The sequence below is a fragment of the Chamaea fasciata genome, unplaced genomic scaffold (assembly GCF_029207755.1).
Source record: "Chamaea fasciata isolate MVZ Bird 193981 ecotype frontalis unplaced genomic scaffold, bChaFas1.0.hap1 SCAF_6, whole genome shotgun sequence".
In the NCBI taxonomy this organism is placed as follows: Eukaryota; Metazoa; Chordata; class Aves; order Passeriformes; family Sylviidae; genus Chamaea; species Chamaea fasciata.
The window spans coordinates 56,633,789-56,651,812 of record NW_027094091.1 but is presented as its reverse complement, the minus strand read 5'-3'; the positions used below and the strand labels follow the sequence as shown (position 1 = coordinate 56,651,812).

Genomic DNA, 18,024 nt, shown 5'->3' with positions numbered 1-18,024 from the left:
AGGCAGGAGAAAAGTAGACAGGATGTTCTTGGTGGAGGGCACAGATGAGAAAGCATTTATCTCCTAAGGGTCAGGCAGTTTATAGCTGATGGAATGTGAGGAGTCGACTGTGAAGGGAAGAGATCTTACGGGGCCCATAGTTTTTATTTTAAGGCCCGCTGGATGTGTTTGGTATCTAGCAGAGTTATGAGTTTTTGCTGTGATGTCAGTTTAGTTCCTTGTAAAACTGCATCCTCTATTCCAAAGCTCGGATTTGAGAAATGCTGTGTAGGTTTCCCTTGAGGATGGTCTGAGAGCTCAGAGATGAAACGACTGTTTTATGAGAAGTGTCCTCTTGCTGATGTCTGGCTGATTTTGTCCTGTATGTCTCTGCATGAATGTGCTTTTTTCTTAAATATTTGTTCTTGCTTAGTTACAGTTGTTACAAATACTGAAAAATAGGAATGTATGATGTTTTAGTAAAGCGAAACAGCATCTTTTTTTTTGGTTGAAGCACTTGTTTTTCTAAAATCTCTTTAAAAATTTGCCTGTGAAGAATAAAGTGGGACAAGCTTATTGTTTGTGAGATTTCACCATTTCCTTTGATATTTAACTTAATCTTAAACATTAGTCTTGCTGCTTGCAACATTTTTCTTCTGATTCCCAAGCACCAAAATCCTGCAATCTGTCACGTGATAGCTTTAATTCGTGAGAGAGTTCCTGAGATGTAATCCTGAACACCAGAAAGCCAGTAAGATGTCTGAAATAAAATGTTGTTAATCCGTAGCTAGGGGAGATGTTTTTATTTTTCAGACTAAAATTGATGAAGCTTAATCAATCTCTCTCTTTCAAAGAGTGTGATGCAAGCTTTCTAAATTGCGAGCTTATAACCTAGATGGTTTTTCTCTGGGTGCTCAAACATGAATTGATCACTCTGCCTTTTATGTCCAGTGACTTATTGGTTGCAAGGGAATATGAGAAGAAATTTCTCTGGGAGATAAAAAACCCAGTCATCTATCTTTCTATGGCTGTGGTTTGAGGTTTTTTGCTTTGTTTTACCTCAGACATGATATCCTCTATACATCTCTGCTATATTTTAAGGGCCTAATTCTGCTGCTCCTACACAGAACACAGATGTGGAGATTAAAGGCAGAGTGTACCTTCCCCCAATGTGTCTTCTTACACCCCATTGCAGTTGGAAGTGGCCTGGAGAGCTCCCATATTTTTAGCTTCAAAAAAGAGGGGAAAGGAAAAATAAGTGCTGGAGGAGGAATGGTGAAGTTAACATGAAGAAGTCTAAAAAGAATTTGAGTACTTCTCTTATTTGGTTCTCTGTTCAGATGTTGGTGTTTAGTGATGTTGGGCCTGGTGACAATTTACAGGTCTGTTAGGAGAACTTCTTATCCTTTTAGGGACTACAGCTAATCACACATCCATCTCTTAGCATGATGAGTCTTAAGCATTCTGAAACATTTTCTGTTTCCTTCTTCCAAAACCACTGCGCAGGAGATTAAAGCTCAGGGACTGTGTGGGGGAGAATCATAGCCTGCTTTCAAATGAATATCACTTGATATTGGGCAGTCCAAGGAAGCAGAAGGAGTTGTCTTTACAATACATACACTAGATATATTGGCAGTTCATAGTTAGAAATATTCAAACCACCTAATTTTTGCAATGTTTTAATTCCAATTTTTTTATCTTAAGCTTGTGCGAAAAGTGTGCAGCATGTAGTGAATTTTGGGTTCGTTTTTCACTTTGGGGGAAGATGTAGGAATGGTTAGAAAGGGTATTTTGTTATGAAGCATTCCATCCTGAGGCTCTCTTCGGAGTTCTGTGGTTCATGAAGCTCAGTCTTGAATAAAGTACAGTTCTCTGCAGTGGTAATGTGCACAACACATTACTTGTTGGAGGCCAACAAGTAGAATGCAGTTCGGTCTTGTTTTTCTCTGCTTTTGAAGTATTTTTAAAATGCCATATTTTGCTGCAGTCTGTGTTGTCATTTATGATGTTCGTGCTTTAAATGTATTCAAATAATTGCATGTGCAGTTTGTGCATCATTTAAATCAACGATCCGTGTGATTCCTGAAAACATCTTTCACTTCCAAGTGCATGCAAAACCAGTTATATAAGCAACTATTTTTATTCACTTTATATACTTGCATTCTTTATTTGCCTTTCAATATAGTTTTTCTCACTTTCTGATGCAAATAACACTGATCATTACATTGATAGGCTTCCTCTTACGTGAATAACTAGTTCAATATACTATAAGGTCCAGGAACTGTGACAGCCTGGTGCTGTCACGTCTGCATAAATGGTGAAAAGAAGGTAGGCAGTGAGGTGAGAAATTCTGTTACTTGCTAAATAGTCAAGATGAAGTGCCAACTATGAGTAATCATAAAATGCCCTTACAAGTCTAAAGCATTAGCGATTACATGGCAGATATAAGTCAACATCCATAGATGTGAAGTTACACATGTGAAGAAAGATTATAAAGTTTCCCATTAAAATAATGGGCTTTGCACCAGTTCCTGCTTTTCTGCCCCAGAATGAGATCTGTAGAGAGTTATATTTCTCTTAAAAGGTCAGATGGATGATCAGTTGTTGTCAAAAAGTAAATTCAGTATTAGGAGATGTTGGGAAAAGAGAGAACAAGGAAGAGAGCTCTGTCTGTAAAGATCCACCATGCAGTTGTTTTCCCCTGATTTTTACAGGACATGCAGGTGCTGGTAAAGTTTCAGGGAAAGGGCTGTTAGAGTCATCAGGACAAGGAGGGAGAAGAAAAGCTTTTCAGCCTGGGTAACAGGTGATGACCCAGGTGGTCTCTGATAGTAATCTGAAAAAACATTAACAGCTTGAAGGAGGAGATAGGGATTTATGTTTATTGTTCAACATTGTGATGTTAAACAAAGTTGGGAGGACTGGATTGCAAACAAACAAAAGAAGGTGGTTTTTCATGGAATGGAATTGGAACTGGAATTGCTTGCCATAATGTTCCATAGATGCTAAAAGTAGAGTGTTGGAAAAGGTAGGAGGTGCTCTCCAGGGGCATTATTGAGAGTGAGTGGAAAAGCCACCTGAGGAGAAAATCTCAATGTGAAAAGTGAGGAGAACTGAAAGAGGACTGCATGTGAGAGCCCTGCTTTTCCTCTTCCTTGGATGCTTCATTAAGTCACTTGTAGGCAGAATAAGGGCTCTTTGGTCTGATACAGCAATTTGCTTGGAAATACCGTGTGTCAATTTTATGTCAAGTATGCACATGCTCAGACATACGAGATTTCCCAGGATTACTGGAATCTCTCTCTGGGCAAAGCTGTGGTCAGGGCTTCTTAACATATCTGAAGTAAAAAAGCAACGTATAGGGAATAGAGCAGAGATGAATACCACGTTTTATGTAACTGCCAAAAGTGTAGAACAAAGCGAGAGAACTTTCACTAAACAAACCAAATTATCCAAGTTATGTGTTGTGATACATCACTGGTGTGTTGCACCAGAATAGAACTTTGAAAATTTTAAATAATTAGTATCTAAATTACATATAACTAAATTCTGGTGGGAAGGGTAATTGGAGATATTTTCAAGCTGAAATAATTAACTGAGTGAATATGGGAAGTGAATTAAGAGAATGTGTATTCGTACATTATAATTATTACTAATGCATTTTGAAACTGAAAAGGAAACTACTTTTGGTTATGTGTTCGCTTTTGTTAAAGGTAATGATCTATTTAAGGTAGTTTTGTGTTCTGCAGAACTTATTCAGTGACGTTAGTCAACATTTTGCAGAGTGAATGCAGATTAGTGGTATTATATTGTCAGCCTGATGTTGGGATCTGGTAGCATTGCATGATGGTTTAATCACAGTGGATAGCTCATGCCTTGTAAGAGACGATTTGAGCGTCTTTGATGAGCTGACAGTTTGTAAAGGTGGCTGTAATGAACTACCAGGTTAGAGCTTGCCTGGAGTAATTGAAACACCTCATCAGACGTGCAGCAACCACATTTTTCCTTATCACACAGCTTGGGTCGTAGGCTTTGCATTACTTAATAGACACAGGATGGAGATATTATGGCAGAAAAATATAGAATATTGGAGGAGATTTCAAATTGTTGAATTCTGCTGGCTAGCATTTAAAGGGGTATTTCTAATTCTGCAAATTACATGCTTGAGATTGCCATGGAGTCATTTGTTAATATCTCAAAATTAGAAAATTTTTTTTAGTCTATTCAGTAATGGACATATTGTTGTAGAGATATATTGAAAGAAATTTAAGACCATTAGCTTTTCTGTTTGTGAATGATATTACCCTATAATCCCTGTTCCTTTTTTTCTTGTTGGATCTATAAGAAATCTGCACTTTATCTGTGGAGTCATGAACATCATCTGTGCAAACACCAAAATAGCAAATGTAGGTAGGTGGTAATGTTTATAGCGTGGTGAAAAGTGTGACCCATGCACATGCCTGCATTATTGAGCTACTATCAGTCTGATTAGCTCATTTTCCAGTACCAGGGAAAATAACTGATGTGAAAAACCACAAGTGGTTTGGTGTACGGAGCATCCCTAGTCTATAGGGTTTTGATTTAATTATTTTGAATTTGTGAACATATGCTTTTAGAAGAGATCAACTGTGCAATTCACACACACAGCAGCCAGCTGACTGGGGAGGCTTTAAATAACGTCTTATTAGAAGGATTTTTACTTTCTGTTATGTTTGTTATTTCTACAGTGCTATAACTTTACTTTTCTGCTTACTGTTTTAACACAAAGGAACTACTTGGAATGTCACTTCTATTTTTGACTGTCAGCTTAGTTCTTGACTTGATATACCTACCAATAGGTCCCCTGCCCTGCCTCCAGGAACAAATCTCCTATTGTAAAATCAATGCACAATGACACACTTCTTCCCCCTGCCCCCTCCAATGGTACATCACATCAGATCTATAGGAATGCAAAAATAGCTCAAACGTGATATTCTCTTTGACAGCTTCGAAAGTTTCTCGGTGCTTTAATTTTCTGGGTTTGGGGACTCTTCTTTAGCAGTATCACTGAGATATTTAATTTAGATTTAGAAAGAATTTGTCTCCTCAAATCACTGTTTTAAAACAATTTCCTGATCTGGGGTGGCGGTGGGGTGCCTGTTGACTTTGCCAGTGTTTAGAGAAAGATGTAAGAGTTTGTCCAGTTGCCGTTTGGCATTTGGTTTGATTCAGTAAGTTTTTATAACAGTTTTTGGATAATACCAATGGCAGGAGTAAAACCTTCCCAATATATTACACCTTAACACAGTGATGCAGATCTGATTTTGATCATATTTTCCATGCATGAAGAACAGACCATTACGATGTATCCTTTTACTAAAATAAAGTCTAGAAAAATAATAGGTAGTCCAGATAAGCTTATGTTATGCACCTCGGATAAGAGAAATGTTGAATCTCTTCAGGTTCTGAAAAGCAAGGCTGATCCTTTATCAGATATGTGTAATGGTTTCCTTGATTACAATTTTGATTTTTAATTTGTAAGTAAATTTCTTGTTAGCTTTTTGTGTGACAGACCACAGAGCAGCTCATCTAAATGGTGAAAACTCTGCCATAATAGTAATTCTGAAGATATTTTTCTTCAGATTCGTGTCAGGATGTGCGAAATGTTTTGTAGCAACAGGTGCTTTATTTTCTGGCAGCCTTGTGCTCTTTCATCCCTTTTTCTTGTTTCTCTTTTTGTTCTCTCACATACAGAAGACCTAAATGCACATCCTCTGCTCAGTGTTCTGGGTTGTGGATCTTGGAAAAGCATTCACATTCGTTTGAAGCTGCAGCATTGCTTCATTCCAGCTTCCACTGGTGCAGGGAGGGGGGAGTAACTTCTCTCTAAAGAGGCTCTTGAGCTGCAGCATCTGCGGGCTTAAAATGCAGAGAGCTTGAAATCATCTTCTTCTCTCTTGTGTTTGCAGTTACTGTTGTATGTCAACTGCATTGTGAGACAGACTGCACTGAGGCAGATTCTCCTTAATTGTTTGAAAGCTATTTTTGCTGCCTGCTTGCCGATTTATTTATATTACGCACTTGTCATTCATGTACCTATCAAAACACTAAGTCTAGTCTTGGCAGCTATAGAAAACTGCACGGAAGCTGTGATTCCTCATCCCTTGTCTTTCCAAACATCTGACTCACCTGAAAGCAGCATAACAGGGAGTTGCTTTTCTTTGCCTACTGACATATATTCACTTATCACATGTTCTGGAGGGAATGTTAAGTCTGGGGACTCCTCACGTTTCTGTCTTTCATCTTTGGAGCATGTACATCCCAGGGGAATGATTTTCTATGGGGATGGAAGGAGAAAAATGGTTCAGAGTCATTTGATTTATTTATTTAATTTTTTACACCAAAGTCACGGCTGAGTGTTAAATGGACTCAGACCTTCATTAAGTTGCAAAATAAAGTCCTTTTGGTCATATCTCCAGTGGAAGACTGCCAGCTTTTGAAGGAATGAGGCTGCATTATGTACTTTTCAAGGGAGACTCTACTCGGAGTTTGAAATTTAAAGAATTAAAATAGTTACCAGGATCACTGCAGTAGACAACTCTTCCTAATTAGTCTGCGGTTTGTTTTGTTGGACTATTATTGCCTATTTTCCCAAACTGAGTTTATCTCTTGCTCATAAAGAGCAAGTTTATCTCTTGCTCATCCTCAAAGGATGCCTTACTCAACAGCACTTGAGAATTGCTGCTGGGTTGCCATGTATTGCCACTGACTTGCTGGATTCTATAAATAAAATGTTCTCAACAAGCACGTGGGTTACTATCAAAACTCACTGCATTGTTTCACTACTTTCTTTTCTCTTTTCTTTTTGGGCTGTTTTTTTGTCTACATGACAGTACATTCCTTTTAGACCAGCCCAGTCTGAATAATTTTTCAAAGAATCAGTTTACAAGTGGTTTCTAGATAAGTCTGGTTTTGCTTAGTATACTACAGCTTGTCTCTCGAATTCTGGGATATAACATAGTGTACTTCATTTCATGCTCTTCTGGTTTATTTTAACCTTTTGTTTCCTTTGGGTGTTTATTTGTGTTTAACAACTGGATTTGGAGAATTCATTTATTAAGTGGGTAAATGTTAGATTAAACAGAATTTTCAAGGAAGTTCTTTTTAGACTTTCTGAAATGTTTGTGAATGTATTCTGTTACTAGTCAGTCTTTAAGTCTTCTTGTATTGAGTTTTCATAGCTTTGGTCATGAAAGACAGTGTATTGCTATGTAAGTAAAAGGTCCTTTTGTGAAAAAAGCAGAATCAAGACATCTACTTAAAAAATAACATGAAACCCTTGGCCAAAAGTTTGAGTCTGGTTCTGTCAGACCAAATAAAGCAGCACAGGTGCAGAGGAAAAGGGGTAGGCAAGAAAACTTGTGCATATTAGGCAGGTGTTATAACTATGAACTGTTTTATGAAGTCATTCATTAAGTGGAAGATATGTGAAACTGAAGTTCAGGCTTTTGTTAAAATTGCTGCACAATATGAAAAATATTTCATCTTTAGGATCACTTGGAATAAAGTACCACCTGAGGAAGGAGTGCTAAAACAAGCATTTGCATGGATCCCTGCAGAATCTCACTGAAGTAAAGAATGAGCTCTGTGACATTCATGTTGGGAACCTGGAATGCAGGGAGTGTATGGTTGCATGTTCTAAGGGTTATTTGTTACCAGATGTTAGGGATAAAAAATGGATAATAAGAGCTTTAAAGGAAAAATATTAATCCTGAGGGAGTGATTGATAGCTACACTCTTCTGAAATATGAGTCACGCTTATTAACTAGAAGATTGTGCATCTTGTCTGCAAAGCACTCACAAAAAATGTTAGTGGTAATTTGTATCCTGTTGCATTCAGCAATAGGTCCATATTACTTAATGTCATCTGAATTGCATAGCCAGAGACCATATTCAAAGTTTCAACTGCTGATAAAGAAATCCCTTTCAAATAAAAATCGAAGAAAAATGCCTTCTGCAAAATTACATATTATTTTGTTCACTTGAAAATATCCTAGTCTTTGAATAGAATCTGACATTTGATTCCGCCTTGTTAGAAAATACGAAAGTTTGAATGAGCTGGGCTTGCCTGACTTGCTTAGGAATGAGGTGTCATCTAAATTTTTGAATGCTGAAAGTATGAAAAAACCCCTCTGAAGCGACTTTTTAAAGTTTCCTGCAGGGTCTTTTCTTACAATTTATTCCTTTTGTATCTCACTGAGCTGAAGTAGGATGGTACAGATCAGTAATTAAAGAATGCCTTTATCCATCTGCCTAGTGACTTCTGTGCTTCATTGTCTTTGTATCTCCATGTCACTTCAACTGTGAACAGCCAAACAGAAGGACTTCCCAGTCAGGTTCCAAATCCTAATGTTTTGTCATCTTTGTTTCACAGAGTTCTGATGCCTCTGAAGTGGTAATCCTGGAGCGTTGCTGGGTAGCGGAATTCAGCAGTAAAACGGATGTTTCAATAGTTCCCAGTAAGTAAGACATCTCAAAGTGTTCACTGTGGCTCTTTTATTTCTGCTAACAGAAATGAAAATAAAAAAACGCAGGCATTGGAACTTGCTAGAAATTTAACTAAAATATGTTCTGCTGTTTGTTGAACGCATGCATTTAAATACCGGTGGTCTCTGCATTCATGCCTGCAAAGAAAATCCTAACATCAAGTGAAAGTCATGTCATCATCTTCCTCTGACAATAAATAGGAGTTTGAGGTTCTGCTTTGTCAGGTGTTTTGTACAGTAAGGGGTTTATGTTGATGCATTGTCAATGCATCTTATTCCTCAGTAACTGATCATTGCTAAACTCCCTATTAAATGACAAGCTTCCTGATTTTCTCACCTCCTATCAATTCTTCATTCATGAAATTGTTTAAAACAGCAGAAAAAATAGCTATGTCATATAAATCAGAATCCTTGTTTTAGGGGAAAGATTTTATTTGGAGAAAGTGCTGACAGTTTTCTCTGCAGGAGCCACTTAAATAGCCATTGTGTTAGAAATTTTTTACGACATGGATTCTTTCTGATACCACTGCAGAGTTTTGAAGTCCTTAGAACAGTTTGCCATTTTCTGTTAGCTGAACATTTTCTGTGATGGTCTAAGAGCAGAGGTAAAAACGTTAGGCTGCATTTGTGGGCTTGATATATACATTTACATTTAATAGCTGTTCCTGTCATCTTTTTTTATACACCAAAATCTCCAGCCCACTTCTAAGAAAATGTTGCATTAATTATGCTGACTTTTGTCCTCAGCAGCTGAAGTGATTTGTAGTGGTTGGTCATGTTTGAGGAGGCAGTGACTTAAATTGAATTCATTGTGGATTTTATCCTCATCTGGGTAGTATTCTGTGGAATAGCTCAAATCCTTCATCTTTTGTATGGAACAAAATCATATGTTTTGTGCCTGGTGTTGAGGCACTGCATCAAAAAGTATTTCTTTCTGGGCTTGGAAACATTGCTTTCCCTGACTATAAGAGCTGAATGTTTCCCATTGATTCTCAAATTGAGACTTTCTAATTGTGCCCTCAATGAGTCCATTTCATTCATAGAATTCCCGACTTTACGAGTATAAATACAGTCATGTCCATTCCCTTCTGGCACTTCTTTTACAATGCTTGAATACAATGCTGCTGAACTGAACCCCCAGAATGCAGCTGTAATTGCTGACAGGACTCAATTAGCTTTGAAGCCTACAAACAGGATGGTTTCTGTGGCAGCGATACTGGCAGGTTTTAAGCCCAAAAGCTGGGGACATAGACAGCAATGAACACTGAGTAAGCACTTCAGGCTGCCTGTGGAGAAAAAAGAGCCTATGAATATGTGTGGAGGAAGAAATAAGCTTGTATAATTAGAAACTAGCTGAGAGACTGACTTTCTAAAACTAAATTTTGAAGGTTGGTGGTTTTTCGATAGGAACCATGGGTAAGGGCAGTGTTCTGTGCATCCTCTAAAAACATATTAAAGGGGAAAATAGGAAACAGTGTAGAAAACTCCAGGTAAACAGAGCCAGCAAACGATGATGAATACCTGGAGTACGACCAAACAGAAGATGCAGGAAGAGACAGTTGGGTAGAGGAGAAATGTATTTCAGAGTTGGCAATTTTTCCATGCTGGAGAGCAAGGATGACAACCTGGCTGATGATTTGTTGGATAGGAAAAGAAAGCCAGACTATTATGAGGTATTAGAACAAAACTGAAGACAAATGAAGATGATATACACTGTACTGAATGAGGATAAAATACTAAAAGAAGTTAAGTAATAATTCATGTACTGTAGGATAGAATAAAATTCAGAAGACAAAATGGGGGAGAAAAGCAGAACTTAGGAACTAGGAAGAGAGGCCTTTTATCAGAAGGGGCTTTGACCATGAAAAGCTAGTTGTGTTGTCACAAGATTAGATCCATTGGCTACTGGGAGCCAAAAAAAACTACAGAATGTGTATCTGGGACTTTAAAGCATTCAGATGAAAGCAGGATAGTAGGACATACCTGCTCACAGTGTCAAATTTTTTGTGGAACTGATGGAGTAGAGTTGTGCCACAGCACAGCAGAAGCTCCAAGAAAGGAGGCTGTGAGATTTAACTTGTGGTAAAAGGACGTTTTCTTCATCTTGCAAGCTTCAGTTTGGAGCTATGAAGGGGGATCGGAGAGACCTTTGTCCAGTTGTCTCCATGTGTCTCTGACTGATAGGTTGAATCCTAGGAGTCGTAAGGGTGAGGAAATAGAGGCTGACTGGGATGTTGAGGAAGAGAACATAATTAAGGGCAGCAGGGTAAGCATGAAGGGAAAACCAAGAATGTGTTCAGGCAACATCTAGTGATTCTGTCTAGCTGCTGGTCACCTCAGGGCCCTGAAACAGCAGGGCTGTACAGAAGAAGTCAGAGCAGATAATCCTGTCAGGGCTTCAAGTGGAGTGCTCCAAGCCTAACTCAAAAGGTTTCCTAGAGGACCATGGAAGGAAGGAGAAGGATTTGTTAGGTGAACTTTGTGCACGTGGCTGATGGCTTACGTGCCCTTCTAATGGGAACTGGTCACCATTAGCAGGACAGGGTGGTCTTTGGGTCACTGTTGTGGTTCCCTGGAACAGAGCAATGGGAGCTCTGTGACTCAGTGTTCAAACTGCCCCTGGGAGCACTCTGAAGTTGACCCCTATGTTGTACAGAGCCTCGTGTGTGTACAACTCTGCCTCCTTTCTTCCACGTGATGGTGTACCATGCAAAATTGGGAACGTCCCCAAGAGACACAGGCACAGTGAAATGAAACCAGATGTGAGAGAGAGCATGCAGGCACTGCCTTCTCTCGATCTGTAAATCTCTCCTGTTGTTCAGGAGGAGAGATTCCTTTAAGATTGTATTGCATGTGGTCCCTTAGTGAGAGTTAGGGAGGTAAGAGCTGTAACATCCAGGTAGGGCTGGTGAGGAGGATGGGAGTGGAGCAAAGGAAGAAAGCAGAGCTTTTCATCCAAGGTCAGTTATCTAAATCATATTGCAGTAAATCAGACAAATAATAAAAAAGGGGCCTCTATATAGGAACACCCCTCAGACAGCAAGCATTCCCTTTTGCCATTTGTAGTATACAAGTCGCTTAAACTTGGAGACTTTTTTTCCAATAGTGGTGGCTTGGAAAGGCAGGTCAGGACCACTCCTTATTTTAGAGATGGAGTGAGTGAGGCATATGCAAAACTTTCTCTTGCAGACCAGAGAGAGAAAGAAGGCCTCTGAATCCTGCCTTTTTTAAGGTTGATGGTCCGGCCAGAGGTGTGAACTGCTTCCATTCAGCAAAAGCAGTCCACTGCAAAGGCCGCCCTTGGGACTTTCAGTGAATGCTGCTGTGTATTTGTTCAGGGATCTTGAGGTGCTATTGTGGTATTTAAATATTTGTGTGGTTTGCATTGCTTCCAGTATAGGCGTGGTATATAATGAAAGGGTAGAAGCAGTGTGGCATGTGTGGAAGCTGACAGGTATTAAAGAAACAGTGTTGTACTGCAGTAGTCAACCCGAGGCATCATGCTTTATTAATTTCAAATAGTCACGCTCTTGGTGAGGTTCTGTAGGGACTTAAATGGAGCTTATAATAGTAACTTATGTAAGTTTATTCCAGTATTGGAAAATTAAAAAAAAAATCACCGAAGATAAAAATTTTAATTAAATTCTTTATCTTTGATTGAGAACATAACTTCCAAAGAAAGATTAACATAGCATCATGAGTAACCATGGGATGATTTCATCACTACTAATTTGAACATGAAATGCATCAGCATATAGAATTCAGACAGCTTTATGAATTAAAAGCCTCTGATGTCTGTATTAGAAATATCCTGCGGATATAATTTACGTATCAAAGCTTCCATTCTACTTTTGTTGCAGCATATGGTGGTTGGCTGTGATGGTGCTTTATATTTTAGAGTGTCAGTGACTCACTGATATGCTTAACCATTTTCCCTATGGTGAGCTGAGAATTACTTTTTTGCTGGTGTGTGTGAAAAGAGACAACCTTTAACCTGTTTGAACTCTCTAACTTTGCATGTTAGCATTGGAGGAAAAATAGTGATCCTATAAAAAAGTCAAGGCTGTCATTGTGGATGTTGACCTTGGGCTTTGTACATTTTATTAATTTGAATTATCCCCAGTAATTTCTTCTTTGTCCTGTTCAACGTGATATTATGCTTAAACTCTCATGAAGGAAAATAAAGCAGCCGAAGAGTATCAGTCTTCCTGTCACCTTTACCTGTTTAGTAAAATAAACAAATAAAATCATCTTAAAAAATTAGAAAGTTAATAGCAATTGAATAAGATGTAAAACCAAAGTGGAAATGTATTTGTTTTATTTTATTATATTTTTGTTTTGAAAGTCTTTCCAGTAAACTACAGTCTTTTAAAAGACAAGAGTCAGGACCAATAACTACTGAAATTTTTTTTGTGAATTAACAGAAACCAAAGTTCCTATGTAAAAGATTGTGATGAAAATTACAATAAAATTCTTAAAAATTTAGAGAAATTTCACTCTGACATTTTTATCGAAAAATTTGTTTTTCATCTTTAAAACAACTGAACTATATAAATATTTAGAGGGAAAATAGGCCATTCCTACTGTTAAATTGAAAAACTTGGGAAAGATAAATTTTATTCTGAAGTATGTAAAGAAGGAAAAGTTTTCTGAGGATGAAGGAACTAACATCAAAATACATTTCTGGTTTTAGGCTGTTGGGTTAGAGTACCAAAGTCTTTCCAGTGCCACTGGGAATGCGTTTGTGCTGTTCTCTTTTTTGACAGCAGTCCTTCAGAGCAGGGGCATTGCGTTACTTATTTGAGCAGCACAAGTGCTGTGGGACAAAATCTTTCTATGCTGACTTCTGTGGGAGAAAGTCTCATTGAGGTGCTTCAGCAAAGAGTTGTTGGTGAACAGAGCAGAAAAGGTTCTGTGCACAGACCTGTTTGCTTTCCATTATCTGCTTCCTCAGGTCCTGCCTTCCATTGGGTCTCTGATACTGAGATGAGGAGGAGCAGCAGGAAATCAAGATACAATGATAGAAAATTTTCCTTTCAGTTTAGGACTACTAAGTTCAAAGTTTGCCCTGCAAGGAAAACCACTGTGTATAATCTTATGAAGGTTTTTCCCCTGGGTTTATGAACTTGAAAACCCACTGGGCATGTCCAGCATGAAGAAGAGGATTATTGCTCTGCTATTGCAGATTCACAAGTAGATAGAAAATTTTCTTAATATGAACATACTTAGTATGTTCTTGAATCTTACATGTCATCCTGCTCAAAAATTATATCACAGCAGTAAAACTAGGAGTGCAAACTAGATAAGGTGTTGTTGTTGAGGTCAGCAGTAAATGTTTGCAAAACATATATGAAAAACATTTTTTCCAGAACTACTCATGGCAACTCCTGTCAGCAGCAGCAGTATAGCAAAGGGTGCTTGTGTTCTACGATAACTTCTTAGCAGCAAGGTGTGAAGTGTATTTGTCCACCTGTGAAATGCTACTGCATTTAGGTTTATTATTTATATTTTTATGAATGAATATATCTATTATTTATTTAAATGTTAATATTTTAATAAAACATGGAGTAAGAATTGTTTATTTAATTATTTATATAACTCTTCTGCTATGTCTGCCATTTGTTTGAGGCCTTCATTACCTTTGTGGGTCCATTAGTTTCATTTTGGGAAAGACTCAGATCAATTTTTTTCCCCCTATTCATATTTGGAGTTAAATGTCTGAGCTTGTCAGGGTGTACTGTATGCAGCTGATTTAAAATACCAGTCAGCAACTATTTGAAGGGGAAAAGAGGTTATGATCTTTATTACATAAATAAACCTGTGTTCTCCTTCATTGCAACAGACTTTTTTTACAAGTGTGCGTTTTTCATGTTGTGTTTCTTCTGGCAAGATGATTTTTGGAACATAAACCTTTCAGTACTTAAAGGGGGGGATCTACAGGAGAGCTGGAGAGGGACTTTTTACAAGACCATGGATTGATAGGACAAGAGGGCGGTAGGTTTGAACTTAAAATGAACAGGTTTAGATTAGACGTTAGGAAAAAAGTCTTCATTGTCAGGATGGTGAGGGACAGGCACCAGCTTGCCCAGAGAAGTTGTGGATGTCCCATCCCTGGCAGTGCTCAAGGCCAGGTTGGACGGGGCTTTCGGCAACCTGGTCTAGTAGAATGTGTTCCTGTCCAGGGGCAGAGGGCCCGTCCAACACAAACCATGATGTGATGGCATGCATTGAAACAGAATGGAAAATAGGTAACTTACCTGCTGCTGGATCTGCAGAATTAAACTTTTTGCATTTGCAGTGATGAGTATTTTTCAGGCATTTTTGTATGCTTCTCAGAATTTAACTTAGCTGTCAGAGTACTCTAAGGATCTAAATATAGCAGACTGTAGTGTTTTGAAGTGATAGTTTAGGATGAATTTCCACATCTCGAAACTGGCACCTGTTAGATCAGAATACAGTGAATTATGCCCACTCCTACTGCATTTCACTCTCCATTTCTGGTTCCATGCATATTAATGATGATTCAGTATGCCTTTTGAGCTTGGCAGTCTGATTTTTACAGCTAAGAGGTAAATATAAATAGCATGATTTCAATTGAAAAACATTGATTTCCTCCCAAAGCAGATGTTTTTTATCTAGCTAGTGGTAGGATATTTCAAGGCAAGATGACTGTTTCTATTTCCATTTAAAGATAAAGGGAGAAAAGAAAAGAACACCTTGGTATATTTGTATTTTGGCTGTTAAGTGTTGACTTGTTTCTCCATCAGCTTTTCTTTCACTAAGGTGTTTTGGATATCCCAATTGCTTTTATTAAAATTGTCTGTTCTTTTGTGCTTTTAAAGGTTGAATGGTATAAGCAGATGTTGGTTTTGTGGGGGATTTTTTATGTGTACACGTTTTGGTGGCTTTTTTGTTGTGTTGTCTGGTTTTTTGTTGTGTTGTTTGGTGTTGGTTTTTGGTTAATTTTTTTTTTAATTGAAGAGAATTCCTCAATTTTGATCTTGATGCTGGTTGATTACATGCCTTTTCTTTCCTTTTCTTTCAATTTTCCACTAGTAGCTCCAAAATACTATGAGATATGACAGACTTCTGACTCATTGATGTCAGTGACAGAAGTGAGTAGAGCACTCTGCTGGTGCAGACCTTACCAGAGCGACAGAAAAGCTATCAGCTCTTCTAAATACTGCTCTTTCTGAAGCTTACTGCCCTCATGGCCCACGTGCAGAACCAGATCACAGGAGGGCTTACAGCTAAATCTTCTGTCTCATCAGTCATCTTTGACAAACAGCAGAGCTCAGCTTGGTCGCTCAAGAACAGATCTTGTCTGCAAACAAGATCTAAGGAACGTCTGCAGCTCCCTAGGATTTTGAATATTCTTCTCTCAAGAACTGAATACCTGTTTTTTCTGGCTGAGCCAGGGTTAGAGGCAAGCATTTGAATCCTTATTAGCTTTTTATCTGCCCTTGAAGCAGATGTTTCCACTTTGTTTCTCTTTCTAGTCTTTCCTCATGAAATCTATGCTCCAACTGGTATGTGAAATGTTACCCTGCGTTTATAGCAGCATCTGTGGCTATACAGTTAGATTTCCTTAGATTGAGCCCAGACAAAAAACTTGTCCCACCTCCACAGGGATTTGTGTACAGTTTTTAGAGACTTCCAAACTTCAGGTTTCATCTTTTATCCCCTCCATAACCATAAAAGCAGAGGTAATTGTAACTGGCAGATGCTCAGTTTATGAAGTGCAAACAGGTTTAGAATAACATGTGTGCAAGTGCCCAAGGTTAGATACTCAAGGCAGTAAAAGGCATTTAAGTTCACATTGTATAGAAAAGAACTTTGCTGTGTTGTTTGGATTTTCAAACTAAGTATGAAAACCTTTCAGTGTTCTGTTTCATCCACTGATTTGATATATGGCTGATTTAGCTCAGAATTATTTTGATGCCCAGTGAAATTACTTTGATCCTTGTTAATACAATAGCACAGGTGTTTTATAGAGCTTTATGTTTCTAAATTAGTTGGTAACTTGTTATAAGGAAGCATGGATTTTCTTTTTTTCCCAGTTTGCTCTTCTCAGTGTGTTGCACTAAATGTCACATTGAATTTGTGACTCTGTGAAGCCTGTATACTGCAGAATTTTAAATGCCTAAGAGGTGTTTTTTCTTCCTGTTCTAATCTTAATCAAATAACCAACCCTCGCTACTCACCTGGATTCCTTGGAAGATTCAGCTTTTTTTTTTTTCTCCCCCCTCTTCTTTTGTTCTCAGAAAATTTGATCATTAAACAATTAGACTCCAGGCAGAACAGCAAATGACACGTGGATAGTAATGAGGTCAGAAGCTCCCACATACAACCTGTTGACTCTTCACAGAGGAGTTATGTCGTGCTAAATTATCTGCATGTGTTCCTGATCTGTATTCTGGCAAGGATAAATGAGAGGCTGAGCATAATGGAGATCTTTAATAGAAGAGATGATGGACAAATTCATTCTGGTGAATCCTACTCTCTGACAGAACAGTGTCAGCTGCCCTTGCTAAATCAAATTCTTTTTCAAGTTAGCAGCTCTGAGAGCTGCCTCCTAGGCTTCAGGAAAAGGATTTCCCATTTTGGTTTGATTCTGCTGCCTAATTTAGCCATTTGTTAACTGATTTTAGAACTACTCTGTGGATATGTTCAGTACTGCACCAAGTCTGAAGGAGCTGGGATTTGACTCCACAGGTGGATGGGGCTGCATGGTTTTGTGACAACGAACAGAAGTGTGTATGTGGTGGTTTTGATTGCTTGTGACGTTGGTATTTCCATCATCCCCCTTTCCAATCACAGTTCCTAAGCGCTGCTTTCATGCTTTCTGAGTGCAGAGTTTCAGAGTGGAGAACCGGATCTTTACCTTGGAGCTGCATCAAAGCCAGACTGTGAATCTTGGGCTGTGGCACTGGCAGAGGTGAACTCGGAAGGTTTGTGGAATAAAATTCAGCAGCTCCGGAGGCTGATCATGGAAATCAAAGAGGAGAGATCATCAGATGAAGCACGACAGTTTCTCCCTTCATCCCAGTTAGACAGTCTAGGAGAGCCCCAGTTCACGAGTAAGTGCATGTACTCATTTTATGGAGGGGTACAAAAAAGGTGGCCCAGTCTCTGTGGCAGTTCAGATAGTGTCACAAGCAGGGTACAAAATGCTGTTCAACTTCTTGCCTGTAAATGTGCACTTTAGAGGAAATAAACTGATGAAAATTGTCTCTAAATTTTTTTCCTGATACAGTTTTGTTTATGCACATATGTGATTTCCGCATTTGAGTTTTTCTCTCTAACCTATTTTCCTCATAAGACTAAAGTGGTTTTGTTTTTCTCTTTTATGTCCTATTTGAACATATGGACTACTGTTTAAAATGTAGTCTGATAACTTTGTTAAATGTATAAATCTTTAGTGATACTTAAACTAGTATCACAGATTTGTTCTGCGTGACGTAAAAGCACTCTGGGGATTTGAATGCAAGTAGCCATATGTTGAGTTGTATTTGGTGCA

At 38.4% G+C, this 18,024-nt stretch overlaps 1 protein-coding gene across 10 annotated transcripts in view; it reads left to right on the top strand.

The window, feature by feature from the left end:
• Window positions 1–18,024, top strand: part of INPP4B (inositol polyphosphate-4-phosphatase type II B) — a 293,798-nt gene that overhangs the window by 91,005 nt on the left and 184,769 nt on the right. For 7 of the 10 annotated variants that reach the window (XM_066186440.1, XM_066186446.1, XM_066186438.1 and 4 more), the window contains 2 exons: window positions 8,393–8,477; window positions 17,360–17,584. In XM_066186440.1, coding sequence (XP_066042537.1) covers window positions 8,393–8,477; window positions 17,360–17,584 — 310 coding nt within the window. Of the gene's footprint in view, window positions 1–8,392; window positions 8,478–17,354; window positions 17,585–18,024 lie in introns of all 10 variants that reach the window. The other 3 variants (XM_066186445.1, XM_066186443.1, XM_066186444.1) reach the window with 1 other exon arrangement.